Source organism: Cynocephalus volans, chromosome 8 (genome assembly GCF_027409185.1).
Source record: "Cynocephalus volans isolate mCynVol1 chromosome 8, mCynVol1.pri, whole genome shotgun sequence".
NCBI classification, from domain to species: domain Eukaryota; kingdom Metazoa; phylum Chordata; class Mammalia; order Dermoptera; family Cynocephalidae; genus Cynocephalus; species Cynocephalus volans.
Window position 1 is genome coordinate 11599033 of NC_084467.1, and position 24882 is coordinate 11623914.

Sequence of the window (24882 nt, forward strand, 5' to 3'; positions counted from 1 at the left end):
TATGAGCAGAACAGTGTCCCTGCCCTCATGGAACAGACAGGCTGGCTCCATGGTTACATCCTTGTCCAGGAGCTACATAGGGACTGTGCCCCGTTCATGGAGTGGCTGGCTTCCTGTGACCTGACTCCACTGTGGGAAGAGCAAACTCATGCCTGCCGGGGACACACCTCCCACCACTGTCATCCACCAAGCCCAGCCTGGTTAGGACCTGGGCTGTGCTGACTTAGGAGACTCTGTGTGATCCAGACTTTGTTCCTCTCCTTCTGGAAGGACTGTGGGTCCTGGAGCTGACAGTCTGCGTTCAAACCCTGACTCTGCTCTTTAACTCTGTGTGGCGTTGGTCAAGTGGCTTAACTCATCTTTGCCTCAACTTCCCCATCTGTAAAACGGGGATGATAATAATCGGACCTACTTCATGGGGTTATTGTGAGGATTAAACTAGCTAAGTCATGTGTACAACAGAGTCTGGAGCATGTGGTATATGCTCAAGAAGTATTAGCAAAGGTGTAGTTATTTATTATAATACATAATAATTATAATGTTATTGTTATTTAGGCCTTTGGCATGGGGAGGCTGGCTTACAAACCCATAACTCACCGAGAGCTTTAGAGATCTAAGAGGGTGCCTCCTTGTTACAAGGTGGCTGCTGCAGCACCAGCCATTATCTCCACTTTCCAGGCAAGAAGGTGGGGAAAGGGCAAAGCTCTTTTTCTTTAAAGGACAGTCCTCTTTGGGGACGTTTTTCTATACCTCACTGGCCAGAACTGGGTCACATGGGCAACCCTAGCTGCAAGGGAGGCTGGGAAATCATATTTTTAGAAAATGGGACTCCTTGCTCTTGCAAATTAAAGGAGATAGGCTGCGAGAAGAGTGGGGTCTGCCCCATCTCTTTTCACCACCTGCTGTGGACACTTCCTTTCCTCTGAATGGATACACTGCACCCCCTTGCCCTTGGGGGAGTGGCACCTGGGGCCCTCCACTGCCTGGCCTGCCTGCTGGCAGGGTTGCCCCCAGGGGTCAGCACCGTTGGTGACTGGCAGCTCCCCTGGGGCAGTAGCACCACCGTCTCCCAGGCAGCGCTTACTTCTGGCTTCTGAGGCCGAGAGAACTCTGCTGAGTCTGTAGCTGCTTTTGGTCCCCCTGCCCAGAGGTCCAAGGGCACTATGGTTGCCTAGTGTCGGCAAAAAGATACACAATTGATCCTTCCTTTTTTTTTGTCCTGGGCAAGGGCCAGAACCGTTTCTCTGGAAACGATGGCTCTTTCCTCAGCAGCTCTCCTGTCTTTGGCAAAAGGCATCCTGCTGTCAGTGGGTCACTGGGCCTTGGCTGTACCCAGGCTTCATGAACACCTCTTTCTTTTCCATCTCACACCCTCTAGCCCAGCACCAACCAGAACTTAGTGCAGCGATGGCAGCGATCTGTATCTGCACTCCAGTACCCTAGCCACAAGCCACGCATGTGCTCTTTGCATGTGGCTAGTGCGGCTCAGGAACTGTTTGTTTTATTATTTCATTTTAATTTCCTTACACTTAGATAGCCACCTGTGCATAGTGTCTACTGTAGCAAGCAGTGCAGCTGTAAACTAGAGCTCAGGCCTCTGTTCCTGCCAAGCAGAGAAACACGTAATCAGTAGCATTCATTTAGATTTGTAAAGAGCGGGCCCCTTTAAGGGCACTGATATTATGAAGGCCCAGAGAGGGACAGTGACTTGCCCAAGGTCACACAGCAAGATAGAAGTCCCTCTGAGGCAGAAACCCAAGTCTGCTAACTTCTGCTTCTTCATTGTTTCTCAAGAATGTGGTTGGTCCCCTCGGTGCAGAGGGAAAGGCAAGCAGGGATATCAGTGGCACGCACACAACACTCCGTGTTCTGGGCATGTTTAAGTTCTTTACATGTGTACTTGTTTATTCCCATCACCCCCATTTTACAGGTGAGGCCCCTGAGGCCCAGGGAGGGGAAGGGGCTGTCATCTTGGAGCTTAGGCCTTCTGTGATTGCAGTCGCAGGGCTGTGCTCGTGGGAGGATCCAGGGCGTGGAGATTTGGGCTTCCACACCCAGCTGGGGCAGGAGCAGTTACTAAGCTCTGATAAGCCTCTCTCTTTCCACTGAGTTGTTTTTCCAGCCTGGTCTCCTAAGACTTGGCTCCCACAGGTGCCACACCTGGGTGTCCTGCCCTCCTGGCTTCCACCCTGCTTGTTCAAAGCTGGACTTCAGGGGCGGGGCCTAGGTGTCAGGTACACCTGCTAGGAAGGTGAGCTTAGGAGAAATATGCCTTTGCCGCTGTTTGCCAAGGAGGGGGGCCGGGACACCAGCCCTGCCTCACTCTGCTCTCATCTCAGTGCAGGGTTCAGAGAAGACCATGCTAGACTGCTCCATGCCCTCACCACCTCCCTCCTGTGAGGTGTTCTAGCAAAGCCCACTCTCATGATCGCCCCAAAATTTCATGTACCCAAATCCCCCTGGGATGGAAGTAGCATTGTTGGATGCCCCAGTTAAATTTGAATTTCAGATAAATGATGAATAAATGTTTAGTCTAAGTCTATCCCAAGCAGTATTGGGGACAGACTTATACTAAAGATTATTTGTTATTTATCTGAAATTCAAATTTAATTGTGCATCTGAGGTTTTTTGTTCATTTGTTTTGCTGTGGGTTTTTGCTTTACTTTGTTGTGTTTTGCTAAGTCTGGCAACTCTAAATGGGCAGCATCATCCCCATACAGCATGCATGACACCCGAGACCCAGAGAAATGATGAGGTTTGCACGAGTTCACGACAAGGCCCTAACCGCTGTCGGATTCAAAGCCAGGTCTGTTTGAATCCACTGCCTTCTGTGTAGGTGACTGTAAACAACCTTGGTGGCTTCATCAGGGCAGAGTGACCCAGAAGTCACTTCCCTAAAAAAAAAATCAAACAAACACACACAAAAAACAAATCAGTCTTCTCCCTGCATAGTAATATAAATATACGTGGACATACGTTAGCAGTCACAGTTTAGTGGGAACAGGGACCCTGGCAGGATGGGTGATTGTGGAGTATGGATGATGGGAGAAAATTCCAGAGTCTTGGGTACTGCTAGAGATGGCAAGCTAAGCAGGGGCACAGAGGGGTGGCCTGGGTTAAGACCTCTTATAATCTGACCTCTCTCTTCCTCACCTCGTACCCATTTACTGATCACTCAGGGCCCTCTGGCTTTCCAGCCTCCTCACCTTTGCTTATACTGGTCTCTCTTTTCCCTGCCCACCCATCTTCCAAGCCCCATCTTAAACCCCACCACTTTCTTGAGAATGTCCTAGTGCTCCAAGCACTAGGCCCCTCCGTATTTTTGCTTGTTTGTGTGTGCTGGTATTTGCTGGAGGCTTCTTGAGGCCAAAGGTGTTCCCTTCTCCCTTCTGGAGTGTAGGTGGCCCACACATGTTTGCCTGGAATGAGAGCAGGGGAGCAGCCCCAAAGCAAACCTTCTGCTTTGCAGTGTTGCTCAGAGCCCTGGGCCATTCCCAGCCTGCACTCAAGTCCATCAGCCCAGGAGCAGCCAGGTGCTTCCCTGCAGATGGCCTGCGTCCCTGGGTGCAGGGCTGCCTTCCATTGTGTTCATGGTGGGGTCCAGGAGCACCATCCTGAGGGCAGAGCCTGTCTGTGGCATTCACCCAGGGATCCCCGTACCTAGAGTGGCATCTGGCCTGGGGCAGGTGCCCATAAATACTTGTCGAATGGATGGAGTCATTCCACAAACATTGCTGAGCACCTGTGATGTGCTGGGCATATGCTGGTCCCAGCACTTGAGGTCTAGCCGTGAATGAGACGGTGACGCAGATGTCCCACCGGGCCCTGCTCTCAGGGAGCCGTGCTTCCACTTCACACGTGGATGGAAACAAGGGAGTCCCCCTGTCAGCGAGGGTTTACCCAGGCTGTGTAAAGTACTGCCGCAGCTGGACAGGGGGTGGGGCTATTTGGGGTCTCTCGAGGTAATGACTGAGACCTACGGAAAGGAGGAAGCTCCCCTGGCAGGTAACAGCTGTGCTAGGGCCCTGAGGAGGATGATTCTACACCTTCCAGAACGGAAAGAACAGGGTAGCTTGAGGCAGGCCTGGGAGGCCTGGGATAGGCGGCTGATCCTCCAGATAGGACTGGATCGTGTGCTTTGCCTTTCATAGGGGCCCTGGAGCTTCTGCAGGGAGAGTGGACTGGGGTTAAGGAGGAGCTGGAGGGCAGGGAGGTGGCATGGGAGGCCTCCCCTCTTCCTACAGGGGACCCAGCAAGGCCTTAGGGGAGGTGCTGCAAGGTGGGGAGTTGACAACGCCTTTTTTCAAGGCCCCTGGTGGTGGGGGAAGGTGCCCAGCCTCGGAGCCTCAGCCCTGCTCTGCTTTGGTCTGCCCCAGGCCCCTGGACCTGGTTCTGCCAGAGGATACTGCCCCCGACCCACACCTCCAGAGAGTCAGGAGGGCTTTAGTGCCTTAGAGAATGACAGCACCGGCACCATGAGGGGCTACCTGCTGCATCTCATGGGAGCCTCACAAACCCATGAGGGTAAGACCCATTTTACAGATGGGGTGTCTGAGGCTTGGTGGGGGAGGGACATCCTTATCGCCACACGCCTGGCTGGGGACCTAGTGATTCCAAAGCTGTGCCCCAGCCACACCTCTTCTGTGACCCTCACAGGCAAGGACTGCACCCCCGGACTCCCCAAGGGTACACATCTCTTCTCGGAGGCAGGGACACTGGTTGCTCTCATGCTGCATGTGTCCAGTCTGGCCAAGGCTGCTCTTGTCCCCTCCCCAGCTCCTTCTTTGAGGCGAAACAGGGGAGTGAGGGGGCGTGGAAGGGACAGTAGTTGGGGGAGGGACAGCTTGTGGCCCGGCACAAAGCTGGTTGGTTGTGGTTCCTTCATCTGTTTAATTCAACAGATGCTTATCAAAGGTGGCTGAGTGCCAGGTGTTGTTCTAGGTGCGGGAAACCACAGGGAACAACACAGACTGACGACCCTGCCCTCGTGGGCCTTATACACAGCCAAGAAACAGACAGATACACGTGGCCTATTGAATGCTGATGAGGACTACAGAGAAGGGGCAGGAGGAGGCCAGAGCGCAGGGGACAGGGCAGAGTGGGCTGCGTGTCTGCCATGCGCAGTGGTGGACACGAGCCCTCCAGCCCCACCCACCCCTGGAGCTTCCCTTTGGCTTGGGAAAGAGATGAATAAATAGAGTTGAGGCAGTGTCAGGACAGTGAGGGAAGGACTGCCTGGGGAGGTGGCGTGGAGAGGAGACTTGGGTCACAATGAGGAGGTGGCCACAGGAAGGACCGGGAAAGGGTGTTCCAGGCAGAGCGCACTGCAGGGCAAAGGCCCTGAAGCTGGAAAGAATTTGGCCTGTCGTGAAGAGAGGGACAGTGTGGCTGGCGGGTGGGAAAGGGGAGAAAGCGACCCTGAGTTGAGGAAGGAGGCGAGGCCAGACCCTCGCGGGCCTGCATCCAAGGCTATCAGAACGTCCTGCAGTCGGTCTCCTAATGATGCGCCCTCCTGTACAGCCTCATGAGGAGGCTTCGCCTGCTCCTCCAGCACCCTCTGGCAGCTCAGTGTCGTTGCTCAGGTGAGCAGGCCTGGATGTGGGTGTGCTGATCGGACTGCAGGACTGAGATGGCCCACGCCACCCCAGGGGGCACGCCTCTCACCGTGGGAGGATGGCCCATCTGGGTACCTCTGCAAGGCACTCCAGAGCCTGAGGGGACACCGTGTCCTCCTGGGCCTCAGCCCTGGGGACTCACTGTCTGAAGGATTGGATTTAAGTGCTGTTTCTGGTCACTGTTCCTGCAGGACAGCCAGGTGTGAATGACGGAGTTCTGTGCTGCACCAGGCTGAGCTCCTAAAGGTCATTTGTTCTACGAGATGTGTTGAGTGTGTTTTTTTAGGGCTGTTTCCTGAGTGTGAGATCAGGAGCTCAGGCTCTGGATCCAGCCAGGATGTGGTTCACATCCCTGCTCTGCTACCTGCTAATTTTATGACTTACTGGATTACTTAATTTCTCAGAGCCCCAATATCCTAATCTGTAAAATGGGGGTTCTGATGGTACCTGCCTAAGAAGGTTTAGGTGGATTTAATGAGATAATGCACATAAAGCTTATTAACTCGGTTTGCTGCCAGCTTGTGGTTATAATGCTGCCTCCTAAGACCCTGGGCCACTGGGATGGATGCTCCCAGTACAGTGACAGCAGCAGTGGCTGGCGTGGGGGTCTCAGCATGTGCATGCTGCAGAATGTAGGGGGGTCTTCCCTGCACAACTAGGGTTGGGACTCTTTAGAATGAGGTAGTGGCTTTGGGGTGGGGGGGGAGATTCTTCCCTGTACATGTGTAGGAAAAGCCAAAACCCCTTCAAACTGTCCCCACAAAAATTTAGCAAGCTGTAGCCAGCGTTCCCATCCCTAACCATGTGTCCTTCTCCTCTAGTGCTCCTGCGGGAAGAAGTGTCTCGGCTCCAGGAGGAAGTTCACCTTCTCCGGCAGATGAAGGAGATGCTGGCAAAGGACCTGGAGGAGTCACAGGGCGGCAAGTCCTCCGAGGTCCTCTCAGCCACCGAGCTCAGGGTCCAGCTGGCCCAGAAAGAACAGGAGCTAGCCAGAGCCAAAGAAGCCTTGCAGGGTGAGTGGTGACACGGCCGCCCTTCTCTCCCCTGAGGTTTGGACCCAGGCCCTGGGGCTCCAGGAAGCCAGAGTCCCTCCTTCTGCAGGGAGAGTGGCGTGGACATGCGTGTCTCCCAGCACCTACCTCTAGCCGAGGTCACCTTGTCCCTTCTTTGGGTGGAATTCTGCATCTTGCGGGGTTGGGTGCAGATCTCATTCCCTCCTCCAGTGTGACTACCACACGTCGCCCATCACGGCTGGCCCTGAGGCACTCCCTCCAAGGTGTGGATGGCGGGTGGGCATCTTTCTGGACAAGAATGCTGACTCAGCAGCTGAGTCTTGCTTTCTCAGCGTTCTCGGGGTCCTTTGGTGCCTCCTATCATGCAACAGTGTGGATTGTTCTGGTTTCTGTGCTGGAGGATATGGCTGTGTCGCATGCCTCACTCTTGCTCACCGTGGTGGGCTCTCCCAGGAAGGGCTTGGGTCTTTTCTCACATTGCTTGGTTCAGTGGAGCTTCCCTCTCAGACATGCAGCATCCAGCCCTGGGCCCGGGGGCAGGAGGTGGAAGATGATGTGGTGCAGGTGTCCAGGTGGTCTCTTGACAAGATGGACCATGGACCCATAACGACCATGTGGCCAGTGTGTCTTCAGACAGAAATTGCTTTGGGAAAGGAGGGAACCAATGGGCCACGTGTTCAGCCTGGTTTTCCTGGAGCCCACTCAAGACCCCAGCATCTGCCCACCCTCTGTGCAGTTGGGGAAAGGTTATTTGAGAAAGGGTGGTGGGTATCATCTAACCTGTCAACTGGCTCCACCGTACATGGAGAACTCAGGCATGGAGCATTTGGGGATAAGACAGCATTGATCCTCTTGCGCCCCCTTAGTGTCTTTGCTTCTCCTGAAAATAAATAAAAAGACTTAAAACTTTGTAACCTGCTTTCCACTTACTATTTACTAGAACAATGACTACTCTTTAAAAATTCCGTTTGTTGGGCTGGCCGGGTATCTCAGTTGGTTACGGTGTGGTGCTGATAACACGAAGATCCGGGGTTCGATCCCTGTATGGGTTGGCTGCCAAAATTATTTAAAAAATAAAATTTTATTTCTGAAGCCAAAGCAGGGTTATTAGGTTGATACCATACTACTATAACAAAGAGACCCCAAAACAGAGTGGCCTAAAGAATCTGTTTCTCCTTTATCTATCCCCTGGTGAGCATTTCACGCTGGTGGGCATCTGCGATCCTCGGTCTGCAAGGGACCTAAAGAAAGAGCCCAAATCGACAGCCAGAGATCTCCCTTGGTTATATGGCCAGGCCCAGCTGTAGGGGGTGCTGGGAAATGTAATTTCTATCCAGGTGGCCATGTTCCAGCCATGGTTCTTTAACAGGGTGTGGAGGGGAGAACAGATTTTGCTGGACAGTAGTTGGCTCAGTCAGAGCAGGTCTTCCTGGTCACAGGTGTGATGTGGGCAGCAGGCTAAGAGGTTGTGCAGTGCCCAACCCGCCGTCCTCCTGGAAGCTGGGAAATCGTCATTAGCCTGTACATAGAGTGTTGCCACACTCTTTATAGGAGTTCTTCTCAGCAATACATGTTCCTCTCAAAGGCAGGTGGACAGCCCTCTTCTGTTGAGGTTTTGTTTCCAGTGGGGCCGCTAAGACTGTATTCTGAGTGGTCTTTTCCAGCTGTAGTGGACCTTGGCGTGCACGGTGGCCCAGCTGACACTGCATGCTTGGGAAGTCATTTTGCCAATCGTGCACGCTCTCTGTACGCATCCATCCAGCAGTGTACGCAGATCTCTGGGAGCCACCCTCCATGCTCAGCTTCCCGGGGCCTCATAACATCCCTTCCCTTTCTCAGGATGGAGATCCAAGTCTCGGAATCTCCCACGAGAAAGTGCTGCTGGGCCCAGGCTGTGTGAGCTGATGTCCCTCAGTCTTGCTAAGCTTTAAGCTCCTGTGGAGGTTCGGGAACAGCCCAAGGAGCAGCCAAATGCTATCTCAACCACCTTTCCCGGTATGAAGTCCAGGGACAGAGAAACCTCTCCCAGCTGTTCCTGGACCCAGATGAACGGGCAGGGGAGTGAGCAGAGGCTCATTTTCCCCAGCACTCCTCCAGATGCTTGGACACACAACCTAGCCTCTCCAAACCTCAGTTTCCTGATCTGAGTGATGGGACGGTAATGGTGGCTTCACAAGATGTTGTGAGGATTAAACGAGGTAATGTCTGCAAAGCAGACAGCATAGTTCCTGCTATTATAATGTGCACCCTTCTCCCTTTAACCCATGAGGCACAGAGCTATCCAGGCATTTCTCTCTAACTTTGTAACTCTGTGCTATAAGATTCTTATCCATCACCAGAGGTATTCAGCATTGCCCAGGAACCGAGAGATCCACCTGATGAGGTGGCTCTTTGTAGGATTAATGACATAAGCATCAAGGACTTGCGAGTATTCCTTAAAGGAACGTTTTACTGAGCTCCTATTCTGTGCTGGACTCTTCTGAGCATGTTATCTGTCATTCACCCCAATCCTGCTGGGAGCTATTAACCCCCTTTCACAGATGGAAACAACTGAATGAGGTTCAGGGAGGTTAAGTAACTTGGCCAAGGTTACAGAGCTTATTAGCAGCAGAGGCAGAGACTTTTCTGCTGCACCAACACACCTCATTGTCCTCTGGATGTGGTCACTGGGAATGAAGTTGGCTTGGATGCAGGAGGCTGTTGTAGATCAGAATTGGGGACAGCAGTTTTTGGAGTCAGATCTGACCTTAAATCCTAGATCTACCACTTACTGGCTATGTGACCTTGGATACACTTCTTAACCTCTCTGAACCATGGTTCCTTTGCTGAGGGTAATAATAATTCTTGGGGCTATTAGTAGTGACTTTATAGGGTTATTGTGATGATTAAATGAGATATAAAGTGCTTGGCTCAGTGCCTGGTACCATTAATGCAAATATTTAGTGATTATCAGATAGGAGGGGGCTTGGCAGACCTCCTCCTATTTACTTGGAGATGTTAGGGGCCTGATTCCCATTTGGAGTGGCCCAGACCTGAGATGCCCCACCTCCCACCCTGAGCCCATACAAGCTCATGGTAACAGTGTTCCTAAAAGGCAGTGAGGTGGGCACCTTCAGTCATCCTGAGCACCCTGCCTGGAGTTCTACAATGTCATAAATAAGATGCTTCCTCACCAGCCACAGTATGTGGTGAGTAAATTGCAGATGTGGGCAAAAGGAGGCTGGGTCATGGAAAGGGATTTATATACCCATAATGAGGAGTATGAGAATAAATGAACAAGCAGAGCAGGCAGCAGATGTTGGACAACACTTGTTAACACCCAGTATCCCTATGGCAGGAAAAAGCAAAGCCCCCAAAGACTTCCATGCTGACCAATCCCCCTCTCCCTTCACTCTGATCTTTGGGTTTGGAAGAGACCTAAATTTTCCATCATATGAGAGGATTAGAAACTCAAGCAAACACCCAAAACATCAGTCCATGGTTCCAACATCAAAGCAATGAAAAGAATCAAATTTGGGGTAAATGGGGGTTTAATAGTTTCCTTTATTTCTTTGGGAGTGTGGGATTGTTTGGTTTAGGAATTTGGTTTCGTTGTTGCATTTAAAGGCAGAAGCCCTAAATGATTGCTTAAGAATGGTATTGTGGTATATGTAACTTACCCTGAGTCCCTCTATGACCCCCACCCTACATATGGGGTGAGCATATGCCTATGGGACCCCTTTGGGGTGTCTGTTGACTTCCTCAGGCCTCCTCAGTTTCATGATTTCTCCAAGAATCAAGACATCACAGAAATGATGATAATGAAAATTTGCTTCTTTCTTTTTTTAATCTCTTAACAGCATGTCAAGTGTGTTGAGCATTTTCACACAACAATAAATACTCTTTGAAAACATAATTTTTAATGACCACATAATCTTCTACCAAATGGAGGTACCATAATTTATTTAGCCATTTTCCTATTATTGGACATTTAAATTGTTTTCATTTCTCTCTCTCTCTCTCTCTCTCTCTCTCTCTCTCTCTCTCTGCCATTATATAACACTACAATAAAGATCTTCATATGCAAATCTATTTATTTTCTGAGAATAGCATTTCTCAAGCTTTTTGGTCTCAAGACCACTTTACACTTTTACAGAATTCAGGACCCCAGAGAGCTCTTGTTTATATGGTTTAGATCTATTGGCATTTACCACTTTAGAAATTAAAACGGGAAAAAAATGTCTAAAGCTTTAACAATTTATTTTTTAAATAACAATAATGAGCCCATTATATGCTAACATAAATAAAATTATTTTTTAATGAAAAGTAACTATATCTTCCCAGACAAAAAGATCTGAGTAAGAAGAGCAGTATTGTTTTTGGCATTTTTGCAAAACTCATTGATGCCTGGCGTCTAGCAGATTGTTGAATTCTCATCTCTGCTCCTCAGTCTCCTGTGCTTTGTTGTTTGGGTTGAAATTTGGCATCACACAGATATACAGGTGGAAAAGAGAGGAGTGTATTAATTGCCTTATTACATAGGTGTGAAAATTCTTTGATACCACACCAAAACTCACTGGGTGGTAGTTTCTTGAAGATTCATTACAATGTAGAATCTGAAACCTTATCCAGTGAAGTCTTTGTACTCTGTCATATTAAAATTCACTGGTAGGATTTGCACTTTTAATGGAAATTTTACCCACACATTTTTTTTAACAAAATGCATTGAACATTTGGAAAATATTGTTTCACTGAGTTACACAGATCTTCCAAATGTTGACGTGTCTCATTATGCAATATCAAAAAGTCATATTTGTTAACGTCACCACCAATCTCATCAGGAAAGTCTGTAAGTATTGAGAAGCTGCTGAAGTCGTGATGGCAGATCTAGTTTGTCAAAATTCTAATTTTTTGCTTGAAAGCTCAAGTTTTATGGTTGGGAACATACATTTCTGTTGTTTTCCTTGAGGTAACAGGCTTCCCCAGTTCATTTGTAAACTTAATTCATTGGTTTGCCAGATACCATGGCTTGTATGTAAGTCGCTCTTTCGAGTACAAATGGTGTTCTATGAAAAAGTGGCTAGTTTAGCATGCAACTCAAACAGACACACAAAACGTTTTTCCTTGGGACACTCATTGTACTTCTGTCTGCAGCAAAAGAGCTTTAAATGTACTTAAGGGATCAAGCTTTGATAAAATGAATTGTTTTATTGCTTTATCAAGGACATTCTTAAGTAAAACTGTCTTTTTTTTTTTTTTAACTGTGATGTGTGGTATAAAGAACATAATGACTGCTAATACAGTTTGGTGCCACTGCCGTGATTTCTGCTGAGATGTCAGCATTTTACCTGCCGTTGTTTTTGCACCAACCATGCAAATACTAACACAGTGAAAAAGGCAAATATCATCATTGCATTCTTATGAAAATGGTTTTCCTCACAGAGCCCTGAAATGATATTGGTGGTAGTCGTGTTCGTGTGGTGACAGCTGGCATTTTTGAGCATTTTTTATATGCCACACACTGCAGAACTCTAACTCATTTTATCCTCACAAAAACTCCTTGAAGAAGGTACTCTTATTTCCCCATTTTATAGAAGAGTGCAAGTAGCAAGATGCTGTTAATGTGCCAAGGTCACCCAGCAGTATTAATTAGAGCAGGGCTTGAACTTCAGCAGTGGAAGTGGCTCTGGAGGCCTTCTGTGACACTGGCCAGGACAGAGAGGGTATTGCTGCAGGGGAAATAGCTTGAACAAAGACGAGGAGACCAGTCTGTGGGCAGGGGTGGGAAAGGGCACCTGATATTGAGGCTTTGCTATAGGGGGATGGTGGAGGGGTGATCATGGTAAACCTCAGGGACCGCACCCTCAAGGGACCATAGAGGTTTTGAGCAGGAAGATCGGTATGAGAAGTGGGGTGTTTTAGGCTGTCCCCACTTCTTCTCCCACCCTCTGCCTGCCTTTTCAGCCTCATATCTGTCCTCCTAGTCTGGGGATGTATGCGCAGCTGTGTCCATGTGGCTCCTGGATGTTTCTCCAGTGTCATCTCCCTTCTGTCCTCTCAGGGTCTTTGCACTTACACCTATTCTCTCTCAGCCCCCTGATGGTCCTCTCCTCGAGTCCCAGCTCAGGCCTCACGTCCTCTAGGAAACGTTTTGGATCAACTTCTCTGTCCAATGGGTTCAGGGCCTGTAGTTGACAGAATAATGTCCTCCTCTCTCAAAGATGTCTGTGTCCTAATTCCTGGAACCTGTGAAAGCGTTAGGTTACATGGTGTAGGGGATTGAATTATGTCCCCCAAAACTCACTGAAGCTTGAATTGTGTCTCCCAAGTTTTATGTATTAGAAACTTAGCCCCCACTGTGACTGTTAAGAGGGTGGGAAATCCTATTATGGTAATGGAAAGGTGGAGCCTTGAACAGGTGATTGTACTGTAGGATCATGCTGTAGAGAATGGATTTAAAATGGTGGTCAAGGGCATGGTTCCGAGGGCTTTTAAAGGAGAGGAGAGTCTATCTCTCTCTCTCTGCTCTCTCTGCTTCCACTGTCTTGCAATGTGGGACCCCTGGGTCACTGTTGCCACCACCAGATGGACTTTGGACTGCCCAGGCTCAAGGACTAAGCAATAAATTTCGTTTTCTTTATAAATCACCCAGTTGCAGGTATTTTGTTATCAGCAATAGAAACGGACTAATACACATGGCAAAAGGGAATTAAGGCTGCAGATGCACTTAAGGTTGCTAATCAGAGAGATGTCCTCGAGATGAGATTAGCCTGGGTTATCCGGTAGGCCCAATGCAATCACAAGGATTCTTAAAAGTGGAAGGGGAGGCAGGAGAGTCAGAGCCAGAAAAGGACATGTGATGACAGAAGCAGAGGCCGGAGTGATTCAATGTGAGGATTCACCCCTCTGTTGCTGGCTTTGAAGGTGGAGGAAGGGGTCACGACCCAAGGAGTGCATGCAGCCTCTAGAAGCAGGAAAAGGCAAGGAAACCAATTCTCCCTAGAGCCTCCAGAAGGAATGCAGTCCTGCCGACACCCTGATTTTAGCCCAGTGAGACCCATTTTGGGCTTCCAGCCTCCAGAACTAGAAGATAATAAATATGTGTTATTTTAAGCCACCGCATTTGTGACAATTTGTAATAGTGGGAGTAGGAAACTGATAGAGGGCCTCTCCTCCCCTACAACCAGCAGCCGTAGATGCTGCCCTCACTCAGGACTTAGCACATGTGGGGTCCTCTGCTTCCTTTTGGGGCCCCTGCAGAGCACAGCACCCTGCACTGGGCCGGCCTCACCAGCTGCACAAAGCAGACGCTTGCTAAGTGTGGAGGAGGAGAAGCAATGCCTGAGTTTCTTCTCTTTCGTAGAAGGAGTAAGGCCTCAGAACGAGTCACCTGCCCTAGAGCTCTTGGAAAGAAGCGATCTTTATTATTTATTTCGTGTGCGTGTTCACCAAACATTCCCCGAACCAACACATGCCCATGCCTGTGGTTCGGAGAATTCCAGGCCCTGCCCAGAACCTAATGGCTCACCTAGAACCCACTACACACTCAATGCAGGTTGGATGAATGATATTTTTTTAAGTGGCCAACCATGCCTGCAGATGAGACTCTATGGCATAGACATTCCTGCTTCCAGGAGTTCTAGGCTGCGAGAACGTCTTAGGCCCAATGGGATTGGGGGGTTGAGAGTGGGGAACCACTGTCCTTAAAGTTCCTAGCAGGTGCGGCCATGGCCCGTCTGCCTTTGAGAACGTAACCAGGTCTGCAGACAGTGGGGTAGTACGTGGTTCAAGTGGCTGTGGAATAGGATGATGCGTCATCCATGCTGAGTGGCATGTCTTCTTGCTTTCTTATACATGCGTCCTTGTCACCATTGTGCTGTGTGGGTTTGAAAAGCTACTTGATGTTTTCTTTTTCCCTTTCCACGCCTGCAGTCCATTCCTTGTCTCATTCCTTCCATCAAAGACCTGTTCATCCTCTGGGCACTTTATCGCCCTGGGTTGAACGTGTATGTTCCTCTTCAGTAATTCATACGCATGAAGCTACCATAGCTTCTTAAGCCCCCAGATCTAGCCTGGTGGCCCTCAGAGCTGCTGCAGGGACCTTCCCAGAGCCAGCCCTTCTGTCCCACAGCCCTGATGTGGAGGACTCTTAGCTGGTAGATCTCAGAACTCAGTGGACGCTTCCAGAAAGTTTAACTCTACAGACAGAACATCTTCTTAATATACTACTGACTGCTTTTAAATAATGTTAACAGATCCCCTTTGAAGACTTCTTAGACTCCAAATTTGATCCAGTTGACAATAATTTATGGTCAGGTGGAAGAAATGCCCAGAATCTTTCCTGTTCTGTTGCACTGTCGGCTGGGCGTGTGTCCCCAGCAGCCCAAGCCTGGCGGGTTCACATGACTGCTGGATTCCTAAAAAGGACACATACCCTAATGCACAAGTACTTTTAAAAATAATAATGATAAACGTTTAATTTAGAATAGTTTGAGGTTTACAAAAAAGTTGCAGAGATAGTACAGAGTTCCTGTACACCCAGTCTCCCTGCAAAGATCCACTTTTTAGATTACACTGCACAAATGTTTTATTTTTTTATTTAAAATATTTTTATTTTTATATTCATTTTTATTTTTTTTAAACAAAGGAAAAAATCACAAATTAATTTTTTTTGTTTTAGAAGATGAGCGGTAAGGGGATCTTAACCCTTGACTTGGTGTTGTCAGCACCACGCTCAACCAGTGAGCTAACCAGCCATCCCTACATAGGATCCGAACCTGGGGCCTTGGTGTTCTCAGCACCACACTCTCCCGAGTGAGCCACGGGCCGGCCTTAAATTTAAAGTCAATTGATAAGGAACAAATTTAGCACTCAAAGGTGGACGTCTTAATGCACAAAGAAGTCGTAAAGATGAATTAGAAAAATCTAAGCAGAAATTTGGTGAGGGACATGAGCAGATAAGTCACACACCCCAAAGAAACACATGTGGCTAATAAGTAGATTCTAAGATGTTGTTGTGGGGGTGTAGGAGGGAGGGGGCTGGCCCTCAGCTCCTGTCTCAAGTCCCAAGACTCCGGGCACCTGGCTCCGTTGTTTGCCTGGTTGTGGGCGGGTGTGAGGTTTGAGGCCCTCAGCCCCTGTCTCAGGACCCTGGGCAGCTGGCTGCATTGCTTGCCTGGTTCACACATGCTTTTAAAGCCATCTCATGCATCATGTTTGCTGATGTCTCAGTGGCCAAAGCAAGTCACCTGACCAGTCCTGGTGGTCATATGGGTGGGGACTCTGCATGGTGGGTTCCTTGGCAACCATTACTATGACAGTTGCCCCAGAGATCAATTTAAATAGAAATGTTTTCAGAATCTGCCCTAGAGTCTAGGTTTCTGGTTACTGACAGTCTACACATTGCAGCAAACTTCGACTCCTTTGCTTTTTATGCAATCCATTTTTTTGTACCTGAGGTACTGCTGTCCTCCTCCCCACCTGGGGTTTTTAGCACAGAGTCTTGGACTCTGAGTTGGAAAGGCAGCCCATACAGTCCCTGTCCCCAAGCATCCCTCTCTCTCACCCTTGCCACCTGCTGGGGCCAGAGTCCCCTACACAGCCTCCCTGACAAATGCCCTTCCAGCATCTGCCTCAACGTTTCAGATCAGATTCTTAGTAGATTCCAAGATTAAGCTTCTAGTTATGGAAATCTTCCATTTATCCTGAGAAAAACTGAAAGACTGGTTTGTTTGAAAATACACAGACACCCTCTAGGACTCACCCACACATACTTGTTTTGGAAACATTTGCCAGAGTCGAACCGTTCTTCCCTGTTTGGGGGGTGGGCAGTATGCCCATTTTGTAGCTGGGATGACTAAGGGGTGAACACATACCAACTGCTTTGGACTAATAATCACTTCAGCCGCCATTTATTTAGCACCTGAAAAGTGACGGGCACGCTCCTCATTGCTCTGCCTGCATGAGTCATTGATCCTCCCAACAACCCTTGTTAGATGGATGTGTTCGTTAGCCTCAGTTTCCCCATCTACAAAATGGGGATGAGAGAGGTTAAGGAATTTTTCTAAGGTCTCCTAGATAGTAGGTTTTGGGACCAAGACTTGATCCCCAGAGTCTGGTTTCCAGACCTCTGATCTTCGAAGATATTTAGCAGATATTTTTCCGATTTTGACGGTCTTAGGGGTAGTCATAGCAGTGAAGAGAAAGGGGAAAAGTAGGGAAGAAAGGAGAAAGAAGAGCAAATCTGGATTTGGGTGTCATCCGAAGGCTCCTAGAGGCACAGGATTTGTTGATGGATTCCCAGTCTTTGCTCTGGAAATTGTCCCAGGGAATAAAGTTTTCAAGGCGGGTCTCGGCCACGAAGCCAGAAGCTCTTCTTCCTGCCCCCACCTCCTCCCCTCTGCAGTTCTGTGAACACTCTCCAGCCCCAGGAAATGCCAGTGGCCTCAGCTGCAGCAGAGGCCGTATTTAAGATGCGGGCAAGGGCCACAGACCCTGAGCCTCGGCTTTTAATTAATCCTCACTCCATTCCTAGGAAGGGTCAGAGATTGATCCAGCTGAATGGAAGAGAACAGAGGTCCATGTGAGAAAAGCCAGGCTTTCAAGCTGCCTATCAAAAGGCCTTGCCCAAGACCCCATTAAATTCTGTGCAGAGCGTGGCCTCCATCACTGTGCAGGTTCTCGTGCCCACCTCGCCACGACAGAGTCAGGACATGGTCCTGAAACCATGGCAGACAAAGGAAAGCCACGCTGGCCTCCATCCCAGGAGAAGAGCTTTGGCATAAGCCCAGGAAGGGGTCGTCTTCAGAGCTGGCCTTGGGAGTGTTATGGGACACTTCCACTCTGCGGCAACTAAGTTTGGCTCAGTTGAGCTCTGGCCCAAAGTGACCGTGGACGCAGGGTCAAGTGTGACAGGGGCCTCAGCCCTGATTGGCTCCCCAAGGGGGAGGCTGCCCTGGCCTCAGACAGGGACCTAGATGTGAGCTTCCTCTGGAGAGCTGCCCGCAACAGTGGTCAGTGAGGAAAGGAGGAAGCAGGGCTTTGTGGGTCTTGACTGAAACACGAGGGGCGGGAGAGGAGATCAGGAACAACACAGTTTCACTCTGGCTCAGCAAAGCTGTTTGAGCACCCAGAGGACCAGCCCTGTGCTGAGCACTGTACATCTTCTCTTCACGTTATCTTCAGAACAACTCCATGACATAGATGGGACTAGCCTGACTTTACAGTTGGGGAAACTGAGGCTCCAAGAAGCATACAGTGTGTAAGTCTCGGTGTTTGGGCTTGAAGTCCCGTGTCTGGCACAGAGCCCTCACCACTGCACCAGGTCATTCTCAATCAGTACAAATCTTTTTTGTGTTCATAACATCTTACTAGAACCTCACACACTCATTCATTCAGCAAGTCCATGTTGAGGTCCTGCCATTTGCCAGGCATTGATCTGGGCGCTTGGGGTGTATCTGTGAGCAAAACAGACAAAGATCCGTTTCTCGTGGAGCTTACTTTCTGGAAGAGTGTGCCAATTATGACTGCTATGTAACAAGCTACCTCCAAATCTTAGTGGCATAAAACAACCACCATGTTTCTTACCTCTCATGATCTTGTGTGTCAGGGACTTAGGGCTCGGCTGGGTGATTCTTCAGTTCCACGTGGTGTCTGTCAGTGGAGCCCCTCTATGGTATTCCACTGGAGAAGCTAAGATGGCTTCGCTCCCATGCCCAGTGCCTTGGCAGGATGGCTAGGCTCAGCTGGGATCAACATCCAGCTGCTCATTTGAGGCCCCTCCAGCGTGGTGATCAGCATAGTTCTTCCTGGAGGCTCAAGGCTCCCAGAGAGTCCCAAGAAACCAAGGTGCAAGCTGCAAGGCTTCTTATGACCTTGTCTCCAAAGTCAGTTAGCGTCACTTCCGCCACATTCTGTTGGTGACAGCCCATTCAGATTCCACACTATAAAAAGCATGTGGTATGGGAGATACTATTGTGCTCATCTTTGTAAAAATATCTGCCGCAGAGGGGAAGGGGAAGGCAGACAATTAACATAGCAAAAAATATTTATAACTGGCTGAAAATAACAAAAAGCAAAAAGTAAACTGTGCAGTGTGTTAGAAGATTGCAGGTAGTAAGGGGAAGTAGGTGTTCTAACATGGGGCATGACCCATCAGCTCCACTGCTAGGTATTTACTCACCTAGGAAATATATATCCATACAAAGACTTGTACACAAATGGTCATAGCAGCTTTATTTGTAATAGCCCCAAAGTGGAAGCAGCCCAGATGTCCATCAACGGACAAAGGAATAAACAAACCTGAACATCCTACAATGGAATCCTGCTCAGCAGCAAAGCAACCACCTATTAATACATGCAACAACGTGGATAGATCTCAGAATAATTATGCTGAGTGACAGTCCAGGACAAAAAAAAAAAAATATGCTGTATGATTCTATTTATAGGAAACTCTAGAAAATGCAAACTAATCTATAGGGACAGAAAGATCTGTAGGAGCATGGGCTTATTTCAGAGGGTAGGAGGAAACTTTTGGGGTTCAGGGATGAGTTCACTCTCTTGTAGTGATGGTTTCATGGGTGTGTGCATATGTCAGATCATATCAGATGTTACATGTTCAATTAAGTGCCATTTATTGTATGTCATTTAAAATCATAAAGCTGTTTTTAAAAAGACAGTGGAGTGGGTTGGGAGCCCTGGGGATGGTGCATTTCAGTACCCCACAAGCCACATCACTCCGGCAGCTTCTAGCTCTGCCTTCTTTCCTTGCATGCTTGCCTCAGCGGGTCACAGAGGGGACCCAACCCCAGCTGAGCAGAGTCCCTGGGGTCAGGCTGATCATGCCAGGCAGCACCTGGGGTCAAGGAAAGAGCACAAGGTCTGCAGAGCCCTGTCCTGTTGAGAGGCCCCAGCGCCCAGGGCTCCTAGGCTCGCATTCCAGGAACAGGAAAGACCAGCAAGGTCTGAAGCTAGATGTGCTGTGGCCTGGGCTTCCAGCCCAACATTTTAAATAGCTCCCACCACCAGGGCTGGCCAGCAGCTAAGACAGAGGCCTGAGGTTGCAAACAAACAGGCAAGCTGGGTTGGCCTTTGTCCCTTGCCTGAAAGGGGGGGGGGGGCATTTTTTGGCACTGAGCCAAAAATTGGGGTTCTTTTTTTTTTTTTTTTTTTTTGCTGGCCAGCATGGAGATCCAAACCCTTTGACCTTGGTGTTACAACACCCTGCTCTAACCAACTAAGCCAACCAGCAAGCCTGGGGCTAACTTAGAATGGAGCCTTCTAATTCACTAGGGTTGAGAAAAGGTGGAGGTTAGAATCTAATGGCTCCACAAGTGTGCTATTTTCTTAAAGAATATTTATATTTAATGTATATATAGTTAATATAGTTTTTGTATATATTAATGGAATATGGGTGTAGGCCAGGCATGCCTGGAATATAAATCCCATAAGACCTCTCAGATAATCCTCCCACCAAGCGCTGTGGGTTGTTTTTCCCACTTTTCTGATGAGAAGATTGAGGCACAGAGAACTGACCTGCTGGGAGGTGGAATTCAAGGCCAGGAAGGTGCCTGGCTCGAGGACCTGTGGATTGATCCAGTGCACTACACCGCCCCACGGAGGGCCTGCTGCTGTTGGTTTGTGCCGGTGGATAACAGTTTTTAAATGATGGATCATTTGTGATGTGGATCTCTGGGATAGGCTGGGCCTATGACTCAGAGGCATGGGACGGGGCAGAGCAGGTAGTCAGGAGCCCTGAGTCTGCGGCTCTCTGCTCTTTGTGCCGCAACCTCTGCGGGCCTCATCCGGAGGATGGGAGGGTTGGACTGAGTGCTCCTAGGAGCCCCTGTGGTAATGCCCCACCTGCCCGTTCCCATGGGGGCTGGGAGCAGCATACTCAGAATGCTGTGGAGAAAATACCAGTCTGGGGGGAACAACCCACCTGGCCTCTGAGAAGTCCAGGCGGCAGCCTAGGGTGGTCACAGAGCAGCATGTCCCTGGGCTCTGCCTGCTTCGGAGGCCTGCCACTGTCACCCCAGCAGCAAGAGAGAGCTCGGGATGTGGAGCCATGTGCCTGACCTGCCGCACTTAGTCCACTGACCTTGGCAGCCCCTGCAGAGAATTTGCTCACCCTTCAGGAGCTCTGGACCATGAAGATCCAGAAGCATCATCTGACTCGGGCCCTTAGCAGAGCGCAGTGCCCGAGAAAGAAAGAGGTCTTAAGCAAGCACCCGTGGGCTCAGACAGAAGAGCCGACCCCTGCCAAGCCCCAGGAGGAGGCTGGGACGTGCTGCTCCTTGTTGGTTTGGCTTCTTCTCAGCCACCCTGGACGGGGCCCAGCTAGATGGAGCTGGATGGGCACCAGCCATGCTGATACTGTTAACCCTGCCCTCTCGTATGAACATACAGCAAGGCACTCAAACACTGGGCTGTGATGCGAAGGCCTGAGATTGCAAACAGCATGGAGTCTTTGGGACTGTAACTCCCCAGGGAGGGGCGGTTGACTCTTTTAACACTTTTAAGGCTGGGAGTCCCTTGAGGTCAGGATCTGAAGGGTGTCTTGCTTCTGTCATTCAGCCATTGAGTTGCTCTCTTTCCTGCTACTAGGGAGTAAGAGAGGGTGAGGGAAGAGGGACGGAGCAGAGATGAGACACTGGCCAGGCCCCCGGGTCTGGCACCAAGTGGGCACTCAGGAGATGGTGAGGAGCAGAGGGAGGGCTTACACCCCACGTGGCTGTGCCCACAGTTCTGTCCCAGATCCCAGAAGGTCCTTATGCTTGGGCAGTGTTCCTCGATCCTGGCTTTTCTGGTTATGTGTCCTATGGGCACCGTCCTGAGTCCTGACCTTTGTCTTTGCATCGTGTGGCCACCAGAGCAGCCCTTGGAATGCACCTCCTGAGTGCGCGTCGCACTCCCCTGCCCCTGAGTCACCTGGGGAATTTGTGCACCTGCCAAGGCATGTGGGCCATGGCCTCAGTGGGGAGACAGGGAAGACACACTCCTCTCTTTCTTCCCCGTAGTTCAGGTGATTGCAGACTGGGGGAGACTCACTTCCTTCAGGTGCAGAACAGGCTGGGATGGCTCTGGGTGGCCCCTGGGGAAGAGGTCAACCAGGTGGCTCTGGCCAGGCCCCACCAAGTCGAGTAGTTTTCTGGCGGAGCTCCCAAAGGAGTGTCCTTTAGAGAACTGACTTAGAGGCTAAAAGCACGCGTGCTGAATAGGACTAGCACAAGGGCCGGTTCTGCATTTTCCTGCCAGCACCATGCCTCCCGCCTGCTTGCCTGGCCAGGCAGGGTTGAGTGTCGGCCCTAGGCCTTGCACCTGCTGCAAGGTGCATGTCGGCATCTGGAGCATAGAGATTCTGTCCCAGGCATGCGCTGTCTCCCCAAGACCTTCCTCGCCTCCTCCCACTCCCAGCTGTGGCCAGTTCTTGCTAAAGACTTTCTTTCCTTGGGCACCACGTTCTGCTGGCAGAGCCTGAATCAGAATGATTCTTCTAGATCTTCTTGGCCCAGAACTTGTGGGTGAACCCTTCAGGAGCATTTGCAGGCTGCCAAGGTCAATGGGTGTGGTTTGGGAGTGAGACTCTTTTGAGGCATGTTACAACTTCTGCATCCAGATGGAGAGCAGAGAGAATCAGCTGGTTGGTGACGTTCTGCCAGGTATCTGGAGCACCAGAAACATCGGCAGCTTGTTGTTATGATTGTGGGGAGGAGGGTGTGCGATCAAGTATGTGAGATTGCTGTCCCTTCTTCAGATGAAAAGTTGATCAGTGGTCTTCCCTCTCAACTTTCTGGGACTTTCCATGTCCACCAGTGAGGCACCCTACAGCAGGCTTCTCTCGTTGGATTTCTCTTCATCAGGTACAGTTTCTTCTTCTTACTCTTCTGGAAATTCCGATCCCCCAGGCTGCCTGCAGTTTCACGTTGGTGACTGATGGCAGCTGCACGTGCCGGACTTTGTGCAAGTGGGAGCTCTGTGTGCCACGGGGGCTGGGTGCGTGCGAGGGCACTGCTCCCCTGGGAGGCAGAGGCGGGCTTCCCGAGCTGCTCCTGGAAGGGAGATCTGATCGATGCCAAGGCACAGTGGCCTCTGCGGCTGGTCAGAGTTTGTTAGTAAATGGGAAAGATGGTGAATAATTTGGGGGTAGGAGGAATGAGAAGAGGGCAGTGGCTCAAAATGAGGGAGGCCTTGTCTCTATCATGTTATGCTCTACGTGGGGGCCAGGGAGAGATCTTTTCCCATCAGAGATTTCCTGCTTTGAACTAAGCAATTGGGAGATACACAGGGAAGGGAAGTTGCCCTCTGTGGTTCTGGGTTCAGCCCCAGTTCTCAGGAAATGAAACTGGAAGGAACCGTCCTTGACTGATCACCTACAGTGCACCATCAACCAGAAGAGCAAAGAGTAGCTTGCATAATCCTCCCCACCTTCCTGCCAGATCCTTCTTAGCCTCCCCGCTTTACAACCAAAGAACAGAAGCTCAGAGAGGTTACACGACCTGCCCAAGATCCTGTGGCCAGTAGTGGCACCCGAGCCTGGTCTCTTCTGTCCTCCCCCCCAAAAAAAGAGAGGACAAATATGAGGCGTGCCCAGTGAGGTTGGACCCTGCAATCAATTGATCATAAGGTATTTGCACTGCTGTGTCCTGAGGCTGTGGGTCCATCGCTTCCCGTCACACGTGGTCTTGGCTTTCAGGAATTCAGTCTAGATGAGCAGGTGGCTCAGAGACCACACACACAAGCTCCATCCTCAAGGGGCAAAGGTTTCCAGGGACGGGAAGGCCCTTGTGGGCTTGGGTGGGTGAGATCAGGGGAGGGGGCCCCGCGAACTTGATGGGAGGTAGTAGTGATGTGCTGAACACTGGAATTAGAGTTGTGGGGTTCACATCTGCCTCCATTGGAACCTGGGCAAGTTGCCGAGCTTCTCTGTCCTCATTGGTAGCACAGGGATTATAATAGCACCTACCTCGTGGTTGTGAGGATTAAAGGAGATGGCTCGTAAAAAGAGGTTCAAACAGTAAGTACCTATTTATCAAATATCAGCTGCTATCATTTTACTATGATTCTTTTACTAAGCTTAGAGTGACCACATAATTTGTTATTCAAACTGGGAGTTTCACAAGAGAAAGAGGACTCAAACAATAAAGTTATGCTGGGACAATCGGAGAAAACTGGGACTGTTCCAGAGACAGGATCTATAGCCCTTGACCTGTAACAGTCGGGATCTGCGTGGGCTGACAGGTGTCAAGCGGGCATTCCAGGTCAGGGGATGGCATAAGCAGAGGGGAGGCTGGATGCTCGTGGTGTACAGCGGTGACCGTGAGATGTAACAGGAGGAATAACATCTCCCCATCCACACCCCGACTGCTTTGCCCTGAAGCACATCCTTTCTGCTCCAGGCTCGTCTGCATGCTCGTCTGCATGCTCCAAGACCGCCCATCCGCCCGTGCAGCCTCATGATTTATGAAGGCACAACAGGCCACTCCTTTCTTTATGGACCTGAAAAAGACATGATCTTTACCATGACGGAGAGCACGGGCCATCTTGGAAACCGTTCAGATGCCGTGATAGACGGAGGGCGCGGAGGTGGAGGAGGGAGCTGTTAAATCACTGAGCACATCCCCAGTTGAAAGCAGGGGAACAAAGCTTGCGGGTGGTGACTCCAGAGGGGAGATGAGGGCGGCGGGGCAGTGGGCGGAGGCTTGTGTCTCCCCGCCTGCCTGGCTTCCCTGAAAACCTCAGCAAGAGCACGTGATTCCCTGACAAAGGGCATATCCAGGCAACCATTACTCACCCCCATGGCCATTGGGTCTTCCATTAGGACACTGTGTTCTTTCTGAGGGCAGGTTCCCCGAAGGGGCAGAGGAGCCTCCCCCGAGGAACAGTGGGTCTGAGAGAAACCAAGGAAAACCTTTCCTCAGGGAGGGAAGGGAACGTAGCCAGGAGCGGGAGGCCGGGCCCTCTGGGGGAAACTGACATGTCCCCGCTGAGCTGTGAGCTGGGCCTGACTCCCAACCCTGAACGCTCATTGGGGTTCCTTACTTTTTACTGGCTTTGTTACTAAAAGTGTTTTTTTTTTTTCCAGTTATTTGTCAATGTACACTAAAACAGATTTTTTAATTTTTAAATGGAATCTTGACCCAGTAGCACAGTTCCGTGCTTAAAAGGCCTTAGCTCATAAAGTATAGACCAGTTGCCAATCTGTGTATTATAAATGCATATCTTCAGGTACTAACAGAACTCCCACTAGCTTATATGGAGTTCCTTTGCAAATTAGA

At 49.9% G+C, this 24882-nt stretch overlaps 1 protein-coding gene across 2 annotated transcripts in view; it reads left to right on the forward strand.

Annotated features, from left to right (window-relative positions):
• Positions 1–24882, forward strand: part of KAZN (kazrin, periplakin interacting protein) — a 435768-nt gene that overhangs the window by 304758 nt on the left and 106128 nt on the right. For both annotated transcript variants that reach the window (XM_063106370.1, XM_063106371.1), the window contains exon 2: positions 6437–6628. In XM_063106370.1, coding sequence (XP_062962440.1) covers positions 6437–6628 — 192 coding nt within the window. The remainder of the gene's footprint in view (positions 1–6436; positions 6629–24882) is intronic.